The following is a 19,033-nucleotide window of genomic DNA, read 5'->3' as shown; positions in this document are numbered from 1 at the left end:
CTGCACTAGACCTTCACTCACCTGGTACAGAATAGCACCGCCGAACAGCGGACAGGAACCAGTACAGAGTCCAAACTTCTGATAGTTAAGCATTCAAGATCTGACTCATTTAACTCTAGGTATGTATCGAGATACAAAACGCTGTGTTAGGGTGCAGGTAAAGAATCTGTCTGTGTCTGTAATCTAGTTCACTCAATCACAGGACATTTTCTTTGCTTTTTTATTTTTTTATTTCAATTATATTACACGCATATTTCTCCCCAATTTAGAATGTCCGATTATATCCCATCACCGCAGCGATCCCCACAACAGCTCAGGAGAACCGAAGGTCAGTGGACGTCCCCAAGCCAATCGCCTCTTTACACCCAGTGCTCTGCAGTGAATATCGATGAGCTATCGGTCCCTGGTGGACAATGGCCAGCGTTGCAGGTGTCTGCTTTGAGTTCACCGGGTGCTTAGCCAGTAGGGGTCGCTGTTGTGGAGCACCAGAGCCAACAAGATGCTCCATGTGGAATCCTCAGCAAACATCAACAACTTGGCACAGCCAGGAAGTGAACCTGTGCTCCCCTGACTGTATGACTCATCCGGAGTACTTTTCTGTTTAATAAGTTCCCCAGTATCAGACACCCCGTTATAAAACACCTTTCAATCATTAAAAAAACATTAGTTTATTATACAAACTGAAAAGAATGACATCATTAATAACGATTAAAATAACATACAATATTACAAATTATGCCCCCAAACTTTATTAAAACGGAATAATTAAGAAACAATTATATTACGATTCAAACAGGTACAAAAATAAAGCTTTGGTTGGTACTCGCCCAAATTACAATATTTTTTGGTTTCATTTAAAAAACAAACAAACAGCAAAAGCAATAGTTTTAACATATTATACTGGAAGTATTTTTTTTTCCTTTTTTAGTTTTATATATATATATATATACTTAAACTTTCAAAAACATAAAAAGTTAAATATCTTCAATCTCCAGTGACAATTCAGTTACAGCATAACTAGTGGATTTCTTTAGGAGAATGCACCCAACTCAGCAACTGTATATTCAAATGCAGTCATACAAGAATTAAACATCTTCCCCTCAGAAGGATTACAAAACTAGCAGACGAAGCTTTTGTCTACTTGCCTTAGTTTCTTATAACAACCATTTTCAGTGCACTGTGTAGTGTTTATAAAACACAATATTATCTAGTTTAGTCAGGGGCAGATAACTCTATTTAGAAAACTCTCTTTGAAACAAAAGGACTTTTTATGTTTACTGTGATTCCAGTAGTGGCAGGTTGAATACCAGAGCGTAGATTCACTCCCTGTGCAGCAGCTACAAGGGTCCCACCTGACTCCATCTATAGTCCTGTGTGCAGCAAAGGGAGTTTAGTGTTTCAGGTGGGGTCCTAATACCTGCTGCACAGGGAGTGAGAGTGGCAGGTTAAATGGACTTGACCATATTGAAAAAAAGAATATCAAACTTAATTTAAAAAGAGCTACTTTAAATCATCTACACTTTCCTAATAATACTTTTCTTGCCTGTTTCATCATACTGTGCGTGTTCTGTGTGGTTCTCTATCGTTTATGTTAGGATTATTAATCGCCATGCTTACTAACTATTCCAGCATAAATTGTGAAAAGACTCAAGGTAGATTGCAGGGAAGTGAGGCGGGGAAGCATATTCGTGTTGCACAGGCTTCAGTGCACTGTTAATATGTTCCCCACCTCCTGGTGTTTTTTTCAGAAGAGGTTTTTGCTGGGCTGACAAATAATGAGCAGAAACAGCGATAGTGAACAAATCATACAGAACACAGGTATGAGAACTGGGAAGAAATTAAATATTAGGGAAATTAAGACAAAGGGCTATGAATCGGGGTTAAAGGCTTCAGAATAGGGCATGCTGTCTACCAATTCAATCATTTTGGTTGGATTCAATATAACTTTTCTGTTAATTTTCAACATACTAATCTCTTTAGTTAGTCTGAAACCACCCTTCTAATAACTAGATCTAATAGGCAGGCTGATTTTGGTGCGATAACTTGTTTTGTTGGGGTTCCTTCACCATTAGGGGTGAAATCTCTCTGGATCCAAAACCATGCGCCCCACTGTGTAGAGCAACTTTGCATACCAGTGCACTCCAGTGTTCCCGTCCCGACCCCAGTGTGCCCCCACACTGTCCTGTGTCAGGTTCCCTGTGTGGGACGTCCCGACTGCACTGTACAGCAAGTGCAGGAACCTCAGAGGCCCAAAAGCCCAGTGAGCCAAACTGTGGTGCTCGATTAGGGCATAGCAAGAAGCCAGGACACCATCCACCAATAGGGTGCCATGCTCTGTCAAGGGGGCGTGCACCCCTACTCCCTCTTCCAATGAGACTGCCCGGACCCTGGAGGGGCGGAGCTCCCTTTGGTGCCCCACTAGGACGAAGTGGCCCGGTCGGACCCGGCTCGCGAACGAAGCTCGGTAGAGTTTGGGGTCCAGCGTCCTGTTGCGGGCCAGGAAGATGAGGTGGGACGGGGTGAGTCTCAGTTGGGTCTCTTCTGTCTCCAGGACCACAAATTGGGTCTTCCGGCCCACATCGCGGTCCAGAAAAAGCAGGACCTGGCTGGGCACCACCCGGCCCGAACCGTCCACCGCCAGGACCTGAGCCCCCGGCCGCAGGGCTGAGAGAGTGACCAGCTGACCGCCAGCCAGAGTGACCCGCGCACTGCCAGGGAAACAGCCCCCCTTCTTCACTGTGACGGAGTGATCTGAGAGGCAGAAGAGAGGGGAGGTTAGATACCCTTACAAAAGATTAGTATAATAAAATCATAGCAGCGTGCAATAAAGTATAGTGAAAGGTTGGTAAAGCATTGATAAGCACTGTAAAGCCCAGAGAGGTACGGTAAAGCATATTAAAAAACAATGGAAAGCATGCTAAACTACAGTCAAACAAAAAGCATGGGAAATCTGCTAAAATTTTCCACACGGGGTGCAATTAACCCAAGATAGTCAATCCCCTAAAATTCTTCATCAAGATCACAGCAGGCAATCGCTGGGCTGCAGTCCTGCTCTCCCCGCCTCTCTCACCTGACTTGACGGAGCAGTGCACGTGTGACCGGGACTCGTAGTGCACCCAGTCGAAGCCCGCCTCCACAGCCAGCTGTGCCAGCACCCCGTACTTGCGAGGGTCCCGGTCCGAGGTGGTGATGTCGACGGCCCGCCCCTCGTAGTGCAGGGAATCCGGGGAATGGTGCCCGTCCTCGTCCCAGCCTTCCGTCACACGCAGCCTCACTCCTGGCCACTGGTTCAACACTGCGATGGCCAGGGAGTTCACACAGTCCTTACAGCGCTGGAGGGAGGAGGGAGGGAGGGAGGGGGTTACAGCACTGCATTTTGGCCTCTTGTGCTCTGCTTCACCAGCCTTCCTTAACCCTTCCTTATGTACAAAATGAATTTATCTTTGAAAAAAATCACGACACAAGCTGATTTGTGTAATCTGACACATTCTAAATCAATATGCTGCCATTCTAAACATTTTCAGTCTTTTAGAAGTGTAAAATGACTGGGATATTTACAACATAGTCAAGTGAGGCGTGCCTGTATTCAGAGCAGTGAAATTTCAAGCTCAACATATAGAAAATGGAGCTTTATCATCACTGTGGGGAGGAAGACACCAAGAAATGGATCATTTTTAGGCTTCAGTTTCTTGTTTTTATAATGAGGCGTCATAAAAGATTATGAAGGGCTGTATTTACAGGATTAATAGTTACATTTAGACTCAGAGACTAAATGTAATTAAATCAGAGGAGGTTATCATAACAGTATAGTAAAAGAGACATTTTAAATAACAGGTAGATGCCAGATAAAAAAAAAAAAAAATCCCAAGAATTACAAATTAGGACAATGGCACAGAATGGGTTAATGTCTAAAACTAAGGGGTTGACTTGATCAACCTGTAGCCTGCCAGGATAAACCACAGCTTGGTTTTTGTGTTCAACAGTACCATGTATTCCCTCTCGATCCACCGGGTCATTGCATGGAAAATCCCAGGAGAACCACAGTGGCCGATTGAATCCAGGGTGATTTTCATAAGCAGTAAAATGCTTCCATCATCCGTGTAATTCTTTAGCGACCTGCATTTCCAGTGATACGATCGAAGTTAACAAACTAAAACACCGCTCCGAATCCGAACGAGGCTCATTAAGGGCAGAGCTGTGGAAGCCTGGTGACTCTGATCCCTTCCTGGTCACATGGGAGCACAGAGCATTGCCAGTCTCACAGTGGGGCTGGATTAACAGCTGTCTCATGCCAGCCCCTCTCTTCTGGTGCTCCTACACTGATACCATGAAGCTGGCTTAGTCAACAGTGTTTAAAACATCACAATATCAAAACGACAAAACCACACAGGTCTAAAAAGCAAGAGCCAATTAAGTTGCATGTGTCTATGGCAGGTGACTGGAACTTAAGAGCAGAGTTCTAACTCAGGTGAGAGACATTAACGCAATATGTGAGTAATTGTGATAAGACCGCTAATAGGGTTAAGATGACAGTGAAAAAAAAATCTGATTAGAATTAGAAGCTACTTAGTCTTTAATACTACAGGGATGGAAATAAGACTCCTATTGCATAGCAGCTTCACCCATTCCAGGTTTTATTACGAGCTTGATTAGCCACAGTCTATAGGGAACAAGCTCAGGTGTGTCTTATTAAGCTCCTAGTAAAACCAGGAATGGATCAAACTGCTGTGCAATGGGAGTCTTATTTCCATGTTTGCATTATATTAGGAAAATGTAGGTTATGAAAAGTACGCCTATAAGGACCAGGATTTGGGTTCAGGTGGGTTTGCATTTGTATGCGTACCCCTGATAAGGGGTAATAGAGAAAATAAAAAAAAGATATCAACACTCAGTAATATTAATGATGTGTGCAAAAAGTGAAGGGGTAAAAAAAATATCTGTTTAAATTGCATTTGTAGCCTTTAAGGATCAAAAAACAAATACAGTCTATGAGAAAGCAGCTAGCCTCCGGGTGAATATTGCCACGCAGGTAGGGGTATTTTGAGGCTCCAGATTTGAGGGAGATAGAGAGGGAGGGGGCTGACAGGCAAGGCTTTGTCTCAGTAAAGAATTAACCCGTCTCTCTAAGCAAGCCCTCCCCATGCCCTTGTGCTTACAGGAATCACTGGCCCTTGACGCTAGCTGATCACTTATTAATGGAGAGAGGGAGGCTGTGCAGAACCGTATACCATCATGTGCCAGACAGTTCCCCTCACTCCCCAATGCACCCGCGCTGGGACTTTCAGTGCTGTAAGAAATGCTAAAACTCCAATTCAATGACAAACGTTTCGATTACAGGTCTGCACTGTATTCTACGGAGCTTTGACATTGTTACCTGGACATATGCAACCAATCAGGTTTATAGTTTGATTAATGAACTTTTGGTAATTTTATAAAATGTTTGTATGCAACCTGTTATCATTTTCATTGCAGTTGGTTTGATTACAACTATAAGTTAAATAATTAAATTGTTAACAAAATCACTTTAGTTTATCCCACAGCAACTAAGGTAATATAACTTATATATAAAAATGTTCAATTATTGAAAAAAATACCTCTTTTTTTTTAGATGTAACAAAAAAATGTTTTTGAATAAATGTAGTTTGTTCTGAGGCAGGGGTCTGGAAATAAACCATTTTTTTTATGGTCATAAAATGCTATGATAAAAACGCTGTGCAGTAAATACTTCTAGTGGAAACGTTTGTCATTAAATTTGAGTTTCTTTTAGTGTTTCTTGATTCAGCACTGTTGATTGTTTATTAATAATGAATAACGTTCTAAGGGAAAAAACTATTAGAATAGTAGAAAACTAGTAGGAATCAATCCAAAATACACCACAGAGTTATTTCCCTTAACAATAGCTCTATTCAACCAGCATTCTTTGCACTATGGCGGTATTCAATCAGTGCTTCAGCACTATGGTGGTATTCAATCATAGTTCCAGACATAGGAGGACACTCCACTGCATTAGCAAAAGAGTCTTGAGTTATGTTTTAGTAGGACTTTGTTAAAAGACATTCACAGCACCTCTAGAAAGTTTGAATGAATGCCGCCATAGAACAGGGACATAACAGCGGGTGCTGTCATTTTTTGATTGAATCTATTGCGATGTTGCAGGAAGGGGTAGTCAATACACTGTTTGATGTAGTTTCTTCCCAGTGTAAAACAGTGACTGCACAATTGGTGGGGTGTTCTTATACTGTATGCGAGAGAACCATGTGGGCTTGTATTTCACAAAAGAAACTGGTGGATATCTATTAGGATACCTTTGGTATTTTGCCAGTGTTACTGTCACAATTTACCATGCTGTTGCATAGTGTTTATGCATAGATAAAGGCACATGGTCTTATATACAAAACTACATTTTCACAGAAAAAAAACATGACTTTCTTACAAAATATGCTTCTTGGCTGAGTTAACGCTCTGAGTCAAAGCCTATTTGCTATCATAGCTTATAATCGCAAACCAGAGCGTTTGGCGATCTCTTATCCGCAGTGTTTATGGAGGAAAGTGAAACAGTGCTTTACTTTCTATGTAAACATGTAGAAGATGCATGAACATTTTTAGAAGAGAAATAACTAAAAAAAACAGTCAAGTCAAACTTACAAGGAACTAAGGATTTGAATGCCTTCTGCATATTTATTTGTATCTTTTTATGGTCCCATGATATGTGTTCTCAGTCATCGATTGTTAGTTTCACACCCATGGGTATTTGGCATGTTTAAAACAGTGACTGTGCATGCTTGAGCAAGGTGGAATGTCAAGTTTCAAGCGCCACTGTGGTCTCAAAAGAGCTCAGAATCAAGTCCAACTAAATCAGGTACACTGGAGTGTAGCCATTGTATTAAAAAATTAAAACCGGAATGAATTTCAGAGCCACTCTACAACAATAAGACACCAATGTTTGAATCGAAAATATTTTTCTAGTACTGAGACCATAGCCCTGCGAAATGGTATCACAATTGAGAAATCTGGAAATAAAAACAAACAAAAAAAATTCTTTACTGTGCTTTCTGTGCTTAGATCTCCCATAATGCAATGCACATCAACGCTGCCTCAGTTGGTTTCCGTCTCCGCTGGGTCCTAATGGAGACTTCTATACTAACTAGTGATTATACAAATACATTGTTGAGAAATAAACGTTTTAGAAGTGCTGCAACGTGAGGGGGACATTTCACCGTCGTTGAAAAAGTGAGGGGGGGGGGGGGGGGGGGACATGTCCCCCACGGCCCCCAGTGTAAATTTCACCTATGGGCAGAAACTGCATCTTGCCCATCCACACATGGGGTCACAAGAAGATAATCTGATACCATGGAGTCGGGTTCAACTATACTTAACTTCTAGAAGAATACATGGGATAACTGTGATATTTCATAACCATGCAAGATGAATGTATTTAGTGATGTTAATAAGAGGCTCAATCAATCACACAAGCCGCATTGATATTAAAGACTGTATTAGATCATTCTACCAGAGCCCCAAATGAACCCCTATTGAACACTCAGCACAATGCTGTTCAGCTTGTACACGCACTGGTCATTGTGACAGACTTGTGAAAGGATACGACTGTGTCAGGAGTGAGAGGCAGATGGAAAGAATGTAGGGCGGAGGGGGAGAGAGCGAGAGAGAGCGAGAGAGCGAGAGAGGGGGAATGTGACGGAGAGAAAGACAGAGCGCTGGTACAATTCTCGCACTTTGCTGGGAAGCAGTGATATTGTTCACGACAACAATAGGGGCTTTTCCAATCAGTGAATTACTCAAGCAGGCGAGAATTCAGGCAGGCGACCCCGCACTGGAACCAGGCTACACAATGAAGCCTTTCTTGGTGCTCTGCTTAGATTTTATACAGTTTGGAATAAGCAGGCATGTCAAAGCTACAAATGCAGCTGCTTCCTGGTACCTAATCATGTATTGTAGTTCAAACTCGCTGCAATAAGACCATGTGACCTCCAGCACAGGTACCAGCGGGTTATCTATTCCATAGCATTGTAAGAGGGGCCAGTCTCAGCACACTACAAGGGGGCTAGTATGCTAATAAAGCTAATGGGAGTTTAATGACCTGGCATCTCAGCCCATTGAATTGAATGGAAAGTTAAGTACCTGTCTGAGGCTCAGTATTATTAACTCATCAACCGCTAGGAGGAGATTCGTTACAAGAGCTAAGAAAAATACATTTTAAGGTATTGGTTAACTTTTAATCATGTTTGCATTCTTAGTACAAATACTCAAACACAGTTTTTTTACAATGATGTTTTAAGTTGTTTTGACTATAAGTTGAGGTTGCTGCTCTTTTGTTCCAGTTGCTTTCCATAGATATATGTAATGTAGCCTAGATAAGTCAAGTGTCTTTATATTTAAGCTAGCACCATCTAGTGCACAGCAGTGTATTGCTGGAGAAACAAAAATACATTTGATCCAAAGTGGGAGATCACTGGATGGCGCTGGCTCATACTTATCTAAAACACTTTCCCTGATCTGTCTACTTTACATACATCAACAGCAGGCTACCAGAACGGAAGCGCAGCGCCTGAACTGAAACTCAGAACAATGTTTGCATAATTGAAATAGAACCAAGACTGATTGCAAACATCATAAACAGTTAAGGGGACAGTAAAAAAAAACAAAGAAGAATGAAATCTGAAGCGACTTCCTCTTGAATATGTACAGTTGAGCTGATCCAGTCTCTCTTCTGGTCTGAAACCGGGTCTACACCGGAGCGATCAGTTGCCTAACTTGGTTGCTTGCAGCTGAATCGCTTATAACTGGTTGCTTACAGGAGAGACACACTCTAATTACAAGTGATCTGCTGAGTAACGTTTTTGATCATGTGCACGGTTACAAACATGATTGGTTGTTACAACCTTGTGACTCTCGTTTGCTTTCCTGTGGTAAAGAGGCAGTAAATTTAAAAAGATGTCAACTATATGCACTGTGTTTCTGACGACGCCTCAGCCAAGGTCTTGGCCAGCATTTACGTGACTTCTGCTTTTAATATTGCATTTAAAATAACTACAGATGACACGACTATAACAGCCAGTTCTTCATCGGTAATTAGTTAAGCCATCGTTTACGAAAGATAATGACAGACTGAAGGAAAGAACAGACAGCACCAGCACCAAAAACTACACACACTTCTAAACGCGGGAAACGTTGCGCAACTAGTTGCACAGGTGTGGACAAAGCATTTCCAGGTGATTAAGTTGTGCAATTTTGATAGCGATTGGGTTGCGCAACTGATCGCTCAGGTGTAGACCCGGCTTAAGAGGGTTTCTCGTGAGAAATGTGGGGGGGCAGGAGGACTGCGAAGTGCAGCTGAGTGGTTCTGTCACCCAGAGTGTGAAACAACATGACACTTTTATAGCATGAAGAGTCAGGGTCAGCTCTCCATATTAACTTCAAATAAATCAAGTTTTAATTAAAAGAAAAGAACACATAGTCAATGCTGTTCTCCGCCTCTTTAGAAGTTTAGTCCATTGGCAGTCTAGCATGCAAAAAGACAACAGAATAAGACGTGCTGGAATGTAATGAAATCTGTTCAGTTGTTTTGGGCTGAGAGTGGCTTCATGATTAACCATGTATATTATATTAGGATGATCCATTTATTTTCATTTCACAGAGAAATTGCCCAGGAAAGGAGCTTGATAAAACTGGGCTAATGAAAATGAATGCTGGCCTTTGCTAGAATTTGCTAGATGGATCCGTGCAGAGGTAAACATGAAGAGGGGGACAGGACAGGGAGGGGAGGAATTTCAGAGGTCATTTCGACTGCAGCGGCCCTCAGGGCCATCGCCATGGAAACAGGATGCAGACTGGACTGCTGTCTCCTAGGCAACCAGATGAAACCCCACCTCCCCCCATCCCAGTTACTATGACACCCAGAACAAGAAACAATGCCCTGGGCATCGTAGAGAGAGCTAGAGAGAGACAGGGCTAGCGGTGAGTGGCACAGAGCAAAACACAACAGACACTACATATGAGTGTCCTGAATAACAGGAAGGGATTAGGTACCAGGAAACGTTTAAAATGTTTTACCATGCCTCTCTTACCTATGCTTTATTACACTTTGATAAGCTTGTATTACTAGGGTCAGCTTTTATTAGGGTTAACGTTTTAATCCTAAAATCTTCAGCAATGTAATCTCGAATGTTTACAGCCACAGTAAAAGAAACTTTACGAATTTGATGACCAACATTTTGACTAGAAGTCTTCAATGAAGGATAAATGCTAATACGCATTGCTTGGTAATCTATTGCAGTACTGTGGTACCACAGCAGCAGCTGACAGACAGTGCGCTATCATAGCAGGACCGCAGTGCAATCCTCGAACCCGGTCTATTGCCATGGCTGGTTACGCTGGGGTTTCTTCATGGGAAGACTGTATGCTAAGCTTATAATTTTCCAAACCTTTTTGTAAGAAAGTAAAACATTCCTACCGTGACACACAGGGCAGGCCAGCAGAACTAGGAGAATATTTACCCTGTTCTGATAGATGAGATTTCAGTTAAAGATTAAGAGAAGGCATTGCATTCATACAGGCCTGTTTCTTCTTGTAGCTTTACCACCATTTCTAACTCCATTTGCGTCTTCTCTAATGGAAAGGAGCACTAAAGCACAGCATTCTCAGATTCTGCATTATCAGCTCTCCAGCACCTTAAAAAGGATCATTTATACCATATAAATTTTCAGAATATTACATTCCTTACCTTGTCTATATGCTATTGTGCTTTCTGTCATTCCCTATAGTCGTTCCTGTATAGATCTACTGCCATGCTTTCCAACAGCTCCAGCAATTGCTTCTAAAAGCTCCCTTTCTAGAGTGACCACTAGGGTGTGTTACTGCAATATCTGCCCTCTTTGCAACAGTGACAGAGATGACAGCTGAACACCCCCTAGTGGTCATTCTTCAACACGCCCTTTGAAAAACCAGTTAGCGTGCCTCATAAATGCTGATCTAAGCAGAAACAGTAATGGAGAATACTACAGAACACACATATATAAGACATGAAAAGACAATTACATGATTAGGGAAATTATACCCTTAAACAACTGCATTTCATTCACTGCCCACTAGAGGGTGCCTTACAGGTTCCTCAAATAAAGATGGATTAATACTGCCCAATGAAATAGCAGGTGTTTACCAAGATTCTGCAGCCTGCGGTCTCCTGCGCCAGAACCCACTTCATTTTAGCTGAGCTCCGACTGAACATGCAGCCATCCCCAAAGCGTTTAAACTAAACTCATTGAAATGTCCCCTGCATTCATTCAGTAAGGAGTATGTTACTTCAAGTGGCATTTTCTTCATGTTCCTGCCCGCCTTTCCTTTTTTATAGTGTTTAAAATCATCCTGGTCTTGCTGAAAGACCATCCTGATCTTGTTGAAATTACTGAAATACTGTGTAGTTCCATAGCTATCTACAACCCAGGCTAGATCAGCCAGTGTCTTTCTAGAGGTAGCAGATCTATCACTTTGCTTCAAGTTTCCCTCCATATTGCTGGCAATAGATGGCGCTTGGGCTTCCATTGACTCATTCAAACTGGGAACCTGGCACTGAAATATCACTGTTTTCTTAACTCATCCACGCTCCTGTTTAGATGACCGTTGTATCCCATTTTTATTTTCAGAAATTCGATTTTAGAGCATTTTACAGCCTCGTGGAATTCACTGGACATGGAAACGCCAGCATTCCCTGGTGCTGTAAAATGCTCTTAATACTCCAGTTGTGGCTTACCCTAGCGTCAGAACTGGGGTCAATTATAACTGTAATCGTGCCATTCAAAACTGTAATTGTAATCTTCACATAACTGTGATTCTGTATTTGTAAATGTTCCCAACAGCTCCACTGGACTTATCTGTACCGTTTACACTTAGAAACGTCTAGAGTGTACCACATTTAGAACTCAAGTAAATACAGAGCAAACAGTACTAAAGCTGCTCTCCATTTGGTAATCATTGGAGAATGTACTAATAAACTGTGAATAACACACTGAACACATTTAGCAGCTGGTATCGCGAGTTTAAACTAAACTGAAGCATTATAAGGCATTATTATTAGGCAGTAAGGTTAATATAAAAAATGATTACGTTTTTAAATAAAGTTTTAGTTATGGCTGCTGGTCTTTTAAACTTCATACCCTTATCTCTGTGTCTGAGTTTCTTTTTTAGTGAATACATAGTACATAGTACAACCATGGTAAACTACAAACATTTTATAAGGGGGACTACGCCGTGTTTAAAAAGCCCAGTGGTTCTCTCTAAGTAAAAGATGCGCGGTGTTAGTTTTTCACAAGCCCCAGCCTACCTGTGTCATGAGGCGGTCCGCCGACGTGTTCTCCTCGTCCTTGAAGATGATATCCGGGTTGTAGTTTGGAATCAAGTCCTTGAAGCGCTCCGAGTTGCGCGTGATCTTGCCCTCCTGCCTCCCGCTGGCGCCCAGGTTGTTCTCGGAGAAGTTGGGTACAAAGTGTTTGTAAGGCATGGGCGTCAGCTTCTTGGGTCGTGTTCGGTGGCCGGTACCCGGTCCCGGTCCGCAGCCCTGGGCTAGCACCCAGCAGCTGAGGGAAAGCAGGCCGAGTCGTGCCAGTCTGTGCCAGGACAGCATCCCTCACCGACCCGAGACCTTCAGTCGCAAACTCGAGCAGCAGCCATGTGAAGACGATAATCCAACCTCGAGACCGGTCCAGTCAAGAAGCCCACAGAACCCACATCAAACCGGCAACTTCTTACTCGTCTTCTAGTGGTTGTTGTTGTTTAAAACAATAGAATAAATAAATAAAAGACTTTAACATACCATTATTATTATTATTATTATTATTATTATTATTATACACTTGTCTTGCACAGAAACACGCACAGTCACTAAATTTTTCTTATTTCAGTTTTTCCTCTAAAAAGACCGTCAATTTTAAATCAGACACATTCCACTTTCAGTGTCTTCGTTGTCAGTAAAATATTTGAATTAAAATTAATTAATTAAATAAACGAAACTAGTCGCAATTCAAATACAGTGCGCGGCTACCCTTCAAAAGCGCGAGTTATTTTTCTAAAACCTTATCTCACTAGCTCCCCGCCTCAAACAAATCGCACTGTTTGGGGTTGAGAATTTTTGTACAATACAGAGTTTTATATATATTGTTCAATTTTTGTTCCTTTTATTTTATCTTAAATAATAATAATAATAATAATAATAATAATAATAATAATAATAATAATAATAATAATAAATAAAACTATAGTCCAATACTTGACTAGTTGCTGTTGAACTTGCTTGCTGTCCAACCGTACATCCACTATATAAATAATATTTTAAAAACGTTAATAAATAATCTCATCGCGCGGTCCGCTCTCTGAACACACGCAGTTTCATAGCCGGGTCAGGTGCGCGCCTTGTGGAGCAGTAAAGTCGTTCTCTTCACCACACAGATGTGTTTTAAATCCTTTAAAAAAATCTTAAATGTTAGATTTTTTTTATTACACTTATGTTTTTTTTCCTCCCCTAGCCTATCTGTATCTTTCTCGTTTAGTCTTGTCCCGTCTTAGGAATCAAGTGTCTGGCGCGGTGCGTGTGCCCTGTCGCCTGGGCTCCTCTCTTTAATAAGACCCAACAGTGGCTGGAGACAGCCCTCATCCCTGCGCGCTCCCGACACCAGCGCCACACGCCCCCGGCACACACGCGCGCACCCGCACAGACACAACAGTTCAAATCTAATGTAATTGTTATTATTAGTCATAGTAGTGATACCATAGTAATGGCAATATTTTTGCTAGGTACATATTGTATTATTAAGTGCTGAGAGTACATTACATTTTCAAGCACATCATGTTTTAGCTAAATTAATCAAGTTTTGTCTGTGCATGATTCGTGAATATCTTTGCATTATTTCATTTCAATATCACTGTTTAAGTACTCTCACTGTGAGCACTGTTCTTAGACAACACTAATGTAATCACTAATTGCGCGATCATTTTAAAGTCTTTTTAATAAGACATTCACATATAAATTGATATATGCAACTCACATTATCATCATTATTATTTTATATTAGATGCCCCGTTCCCATAAACATGCTGCACCTAATTTTAAAAGTAAAATTTAAATACCGGTACTGCTTTGGGGAAGCTTGATGCTTTATACCATTCTGCTGTAAGATTTCTAACTGCTGCTTCTTATCTTCATATTGTGATCTTTATATTACGGTTGAATGGCCTTCATTGCACAGTAGAGGATTGGATCATCGGTTTAGGTTAGTTTATAGACCCCTGACTGGGGAAACCGCACTATATCTGCGCAACCTGTTACAGTTCTGTGCTTCAGTTTACAATTGAAGATCAGATTCGTTTATTAGATTGGTTCTCCCCACAGTGGCCACTGGTTTTAGGTGTAATTCGTTTCAGTTTGCGGCTGCTTATGACTGGAATGAATTTCAAATCAAATTCAAAACTACAGAGTTTTGTTTCGGAAGATGTTTTGAATCGGAATCTGAATTCGTTATTGTCTGATGCATGTGTATGCACTTGTTAATGTGTTATTTGTTTTTCTATGTTGTATATATATATATATATATATATATATATATATATATATATATATATATATATATATATATATATATTGTGTGTTGCTGTGGTGTTTGCCCCTTGACCACAATCTTCTTATCTGGGAAAATAAAGGTTAAATAAAATGAATAATTTAATTTGATTTCTAGCATTTGAATAAAACGCCAAGTTGTTGTTGTTATTATTATTATTATTATTATTATTATTATTATTATTATTAAAATGCAATAGTGTCTGTATTATTTATTTTGCATTTCCCTATTGAGATATGTTATTAAAATAAAAAAATGTATTTTGTTTTAACGTCCAGATATAGGGTACAGGTAAGGAACACAGTGACTTTGTGTACCGGTCAAAGAAACTCAACCGTATTAACCGTGTTCGTATTAAAACGTACATTCAACTAGAAAAGTTCCAAACCATTTAAACAATCGTGTACTATCACCTTTGTCCAGTAGGGGTCAGTGGATAGTCACGTTTTTAATACACCCTGGAACAAAGTATAAAAGCTAATAAGAATAGGAAGATACATAAATATGCAGTTTTCTCTTGAAATCCTTGTAAAGTTAGACCATTTTTATTACTTGGGTTTAATTTAGCTAACCTGTCCTCACAGTATAAGTTGAAGTCCATCAGTAGCTGGTAATTCCAATTTCTTGAACACTACTTACATTTTAAACGAAGGGAACACTTCGTGGCTTGGAACTTGGTTTCAGGAGACTAGGTTTCAGGCCACTGAACGGCACACCAGGGGAGACTTGTGGTTTGAAACGTTGCCTCAGATTAGGTCTCCCAGTCTCATGGAACCAGGTTTCAAGCCACTGTTCCTGAAACAGTGTCTTGCTGTTCCCTCAGGTTTAGCCCTAGGCTTTTGGCTACGTCTTACCCAGTGTGATCTCATGCTGTTGATTAAGCAGATGGTTTGATAAAGGAGATGTTTAGCTGGGACAGGGAGTAAACAATAAACAGCTTTCCATGAGACATCACCCGACGACTCTGTCAAAATATCCGTGTGGAGCATTCACAGCAACACCCCTTCGGAACAAAATACTACGATTTTTAGCACAGCAGATAAACTAAATATTTATCATGCAAAGCCTATTTTCTGTGCTTTATTTCTTTTTGGTGACTGTAGTGCTCATGACATGAAAGATGAGGGACAGAGGGACAGTGGTACAGAGAGAGAGAGAGAGACGCAGACAGACAGAGAGAGACAGAGAGAGAGAGCGAGAGAGACAGACAGACAGAGAGAGAGAGAGAGACAGACAGACAGAGAGAGAGAGACAGACAGAGAGAGAGAGACAGAGAGAGAGAGCGAGAGAGAGACAGAGAGAGCGAGAGAGAGCGAGAGAGACAGACAGACAGAGAGAGAGAGACGCAGACAGACAGACAGAGAGAGAGAGAGAGAGACAGACAGACAGAGAGAGAGAGACAGAGGGACAGACAGAGGGACAGACAGACAGAGAGAAGAGAGGGAGAGAACCTCAATCCTGTCCCAGTTCGGTCTCAGGCCGCTCTCAACTGGTCAACGTGTATTCAGTCACTGGCATGCAAAGGTGTAGCAGTGCCCCCTGCTGACAGAAATCATTATAACAGGCAATCCAGGATCTGTATTAATGTATCCAGCAGCAGCAGTGAAGAGTCGCAGTGGCTCACTCGACCAGCAGGAGGCACTGTATAGCAGGGACTGGAGTACATAGGAAGGTAAACCTGTAAACAATACAGTCGTGTGGTAATTACCATTAGAGTTTCCAAGTTAAATACCGTGTGTGAAGTCAAATTGGCCTTGTCAAGTCCGGTATAATCCTGTCTTCTCACTAATACAGTGCAAGCAGATTACCTTTATTTCCCTAATGTTTAGTTCCTTAGCTAGTGTAACTCCTGCTATGTGAGTTCTGCATGGATCTCTGTTTCTTTTTAAGTGATTATTTTCCATGCTTACAAACTATTGCAGCACAAATGCCCTTTTCAGCAACTTTTTAAAGCGGAACATAAGCGAGCTGGTTTGAAAAATGACCGCTAACGGTGTGTGCAGCTGTACTTTCTGTCCCCTCATGCATAGAGATTTACGGATACACATTTGCAAAGGGGACATAAATTGCAGTTGCACACTGCTATTGCTCATTTCTAAAACCACCTCACAGCAGTGCTATTTTTTTGCTGGAACAGTCAGCAAAGCTTCTAAATAATAAACTATCAAGAAACATCAATTGTAGAGAACACTATTATTAGGATTTTGAAGCCTTTCGTGCATGGTGGCCTCATATGGGGCATATGAAATACACAAATGCATGACAGCCTCATATAAGCCGAATCACATTTTTTTATAAAGCAATGTGAAAAAAAAGATTAAATATACTTCTCGTGTCCAAAGGTTTTTTTTTAAAAGCTATTTTTATATTTCCCACGAAAGGGTTTTAAACCGTTTAGAAATTCCTAAACTGTAGATATGTAGTAGCGCACATTGATACGTACAGCTTGACCTGTGGCTGTTTTATTTTTTATCTGAGGATCATAGGGACTGGCTGCCTGCCTGCTGCTGCTGTCTCTGGAAACCTCCGCTCAGGGTCTCGTGCGCTGACCCTGACGCAGCGAATCTCGCGCCTCTCCGCTGATAACCTCTCTGTGATACTTCTGGTATCTCGGTTCGTTCGGACAGACAGTTCCCTCCTTCCTGTTTTCTCTCTTTCTACAATACCTCGCCAGTGTGTTTCTGGGGCCAAAAGGAAACACATTGACGGGCTGACGGCTCTGTGGGGAGCCGGCGGGGGGCTGATAAAAAGAAATGAAAACCGGCCGACGGTCACCGACGCTGCCGAACAGCGCTCTTCGCTGTCTCTCGGAGAAACCGCGCTCTCCCTTTCAGCGCTAATGACGATAATTCAACACAAACCGGCAGGTGAGTTTTCATTCTTCTGCCTGTGTTGTAATATGCGAAGGGAATGTTGTCTACATCAACACAACTGTGAAAATAGTCATATTTATTCCCCCCAAAAACGTACGCCACTGCTGTCAAGCCAATAGTCTATTTTCATCGACCAGTGTTGCCAGGTTACTGAAAGTCTAGAGCCTAGGCCCAGCATTTTTAATATCCACCTGACCAGTAGGGGCCGCTGAAGGGCAAAGAAGGTGATCAGTCCGCAGATGAACCACTTTTCCCAGCACTCAGAAGTGTTTTGCAAGAGGAGTTACTGGGAAAACCCAAAGGTTTTTTTTTGTTTACGATTAATGAAAAATAAAAAGTGATTAAATTATGGATGATATGTAGGCTTAATTAGCAAATATTTAACTATTGTTATTATTTTTGTTGTTGAGTTTATTTATTAGTACATAATGTTTAAAGAATGTTTTGAACAAAGTCTGTTGTTATGAATAAAATGTAGTTTGCTATTCATAAAACTATTTTAAAGCTTCTTTAAAAAAAAAAAAAAAAACACTAACAAAATATCAATTTCATTCATAAAAAAAAACATAGAGATTTATTTGAAATAGCTCCTGAGTTAAAGCTTTGTGAAGAAGTCCCACAGTATAGTGTGGCACAGCACACCAATATTACAGTATAACTAGCAGCTGCCCCTCAACATACAGGCTAAAACATCAGCTTACAATTTTAAAAATGAAGTTTGAACAGTAAAGCAAACTTAAAAGACTGCTGAAAGAATTAATAAACCCCTACTGGACTCCCACCCCATTGACATACCTTTAACTGTATGGAAGTCTGAGTCAAGAACCGGACGCCCAGATTCGTAATGTCTTTATTCCTCTCCCGATTCCGCTGTGTCTAATTCAGATCATTAGCTAGGAAGCTGGGACACAAGACAGCGAGGAAGCTAGGAACCGCTTTCTCTCAGCCCTGAGCCCCCCCTTCCTCCTGGCTCATTTGAACCCGTGTCATCTCCGGGGCTCACTCCACGGCTTCCTCGGTTTCCTGTAGCAATAAATAGCAAAAAAATTGTTGGGGTGGGGCCGTCCACAAATCAAAATAATTCTTCGTCTTTCAGACAATCAACGCAACGAGCCGACTTCAGCTTCCACTTTCCTGACAGTCACAGCAAGCCATTTTTTTCATTTTATAAAATGAAAAGGCAACTCCTGCTTTCCCACTCTGCATTTTTTCTCTCCCCCCTCGTTCAGAAGCTCAGGATGGGAGTGAAAGGTCCTGAATAGCCAAGCTTCCTCTGCAACCATAAAACTGCAGCAGCAACAAGCTTCTGTGTCAGTTAAAACAACCAAGACCTTTTCATTTTCTTCACCCTCATTAGTATCACAATGGTAACACAAACTAAACAGTATTAACGTCCCAGTAAATACATAGGACCACAATGCTGGCACTATAATGCTTTTCAAATACAGGGATGGAAATGAGACCCAGTTTCCCTGTTCCAGGTTTTAAAACGAGCCTGATTAGCCACAGTGTGTGTGTAACAAGTTCAGGTGTTTC

General features: G+C 41.3%; 1 protein-coding gene across 1 annotated transcript; it reads right to left on the bottom strand.

Moving 5' to 3' along the window:
- Positions 1 to 251: 251 nt before the first annotated feature.
- Positions 252 to 18,473, bottom strand: LOC117401145 (desert hedgehog protein). The gene is made up of 5 exons (XM_034001652.3): positions 18,293 to 18,473; positions 16,076 to 16,302; positions 12,338 to 12,769; positions 3,071 to 3,332; positions 252 to 2,751 (listed from the first exon to the last, which is right to left on the bottom strand). Exons 3-5 carry the CDS (start codon positions 12,635 to 12,637, stop codon positions 2,069 to 2,071), a joined length of 1,245 nt encoding a protein of 414 aa, XP_033857543.2. The 5' UTR covers positions 12,638 to 12,769; positions 16,076 to 16,302; positions 18,293 to 18,473; the 3' UTR covers positions 252 to 2,068.
- Between the last annotated feature and the right edge of the window lie 560 nt (positions 18,474 to 19,033).

This window comes from Acipenser ruthenus, chromosome 42, assembly GCF_902713425.1.
Source record: "Acipenser ruthenus chromosome 42, fAciRut3.2 maternal haplotype, whole genome shotgun sequence".
Taxonomy (NCBI): domain Eukaryota; kingdom Metazoa; phylum Chordata; class Actinopteri; order Acipenseriformes; family Acipenseridae; genus Acipenser; species Acipenser ruthenus.
This window is presented reverse-complemented; position numbering and strand designations above follow the sequence as displayed.

Excerpts from the sequence above, each read along its gene's own strand:
- LOC117401145 (XM_034001652.3), bottom strand. The coding sequence starts at position 12,637 with ATGCTGTCCTGGCACAGACTGGCACGACTCGGCCTGCTTTCCCTCAGC. Across the intron at positions 3,333-12,337 it reads CGGACCGCCTCATGACACAG|CGCTGTAAGGACTGTGTGAA; the intron begins GTAGGCTGGGGC and ends TCCTCCCTCCAG. Across the intron at positions 2,752-3,070 it reads GCACTGCTCCGTCAAGTCAG|ATCACTCCGTCACAGTGAAG; the intron begins GTGAGAGAGGCG and ends TCTGCCTCTCAG.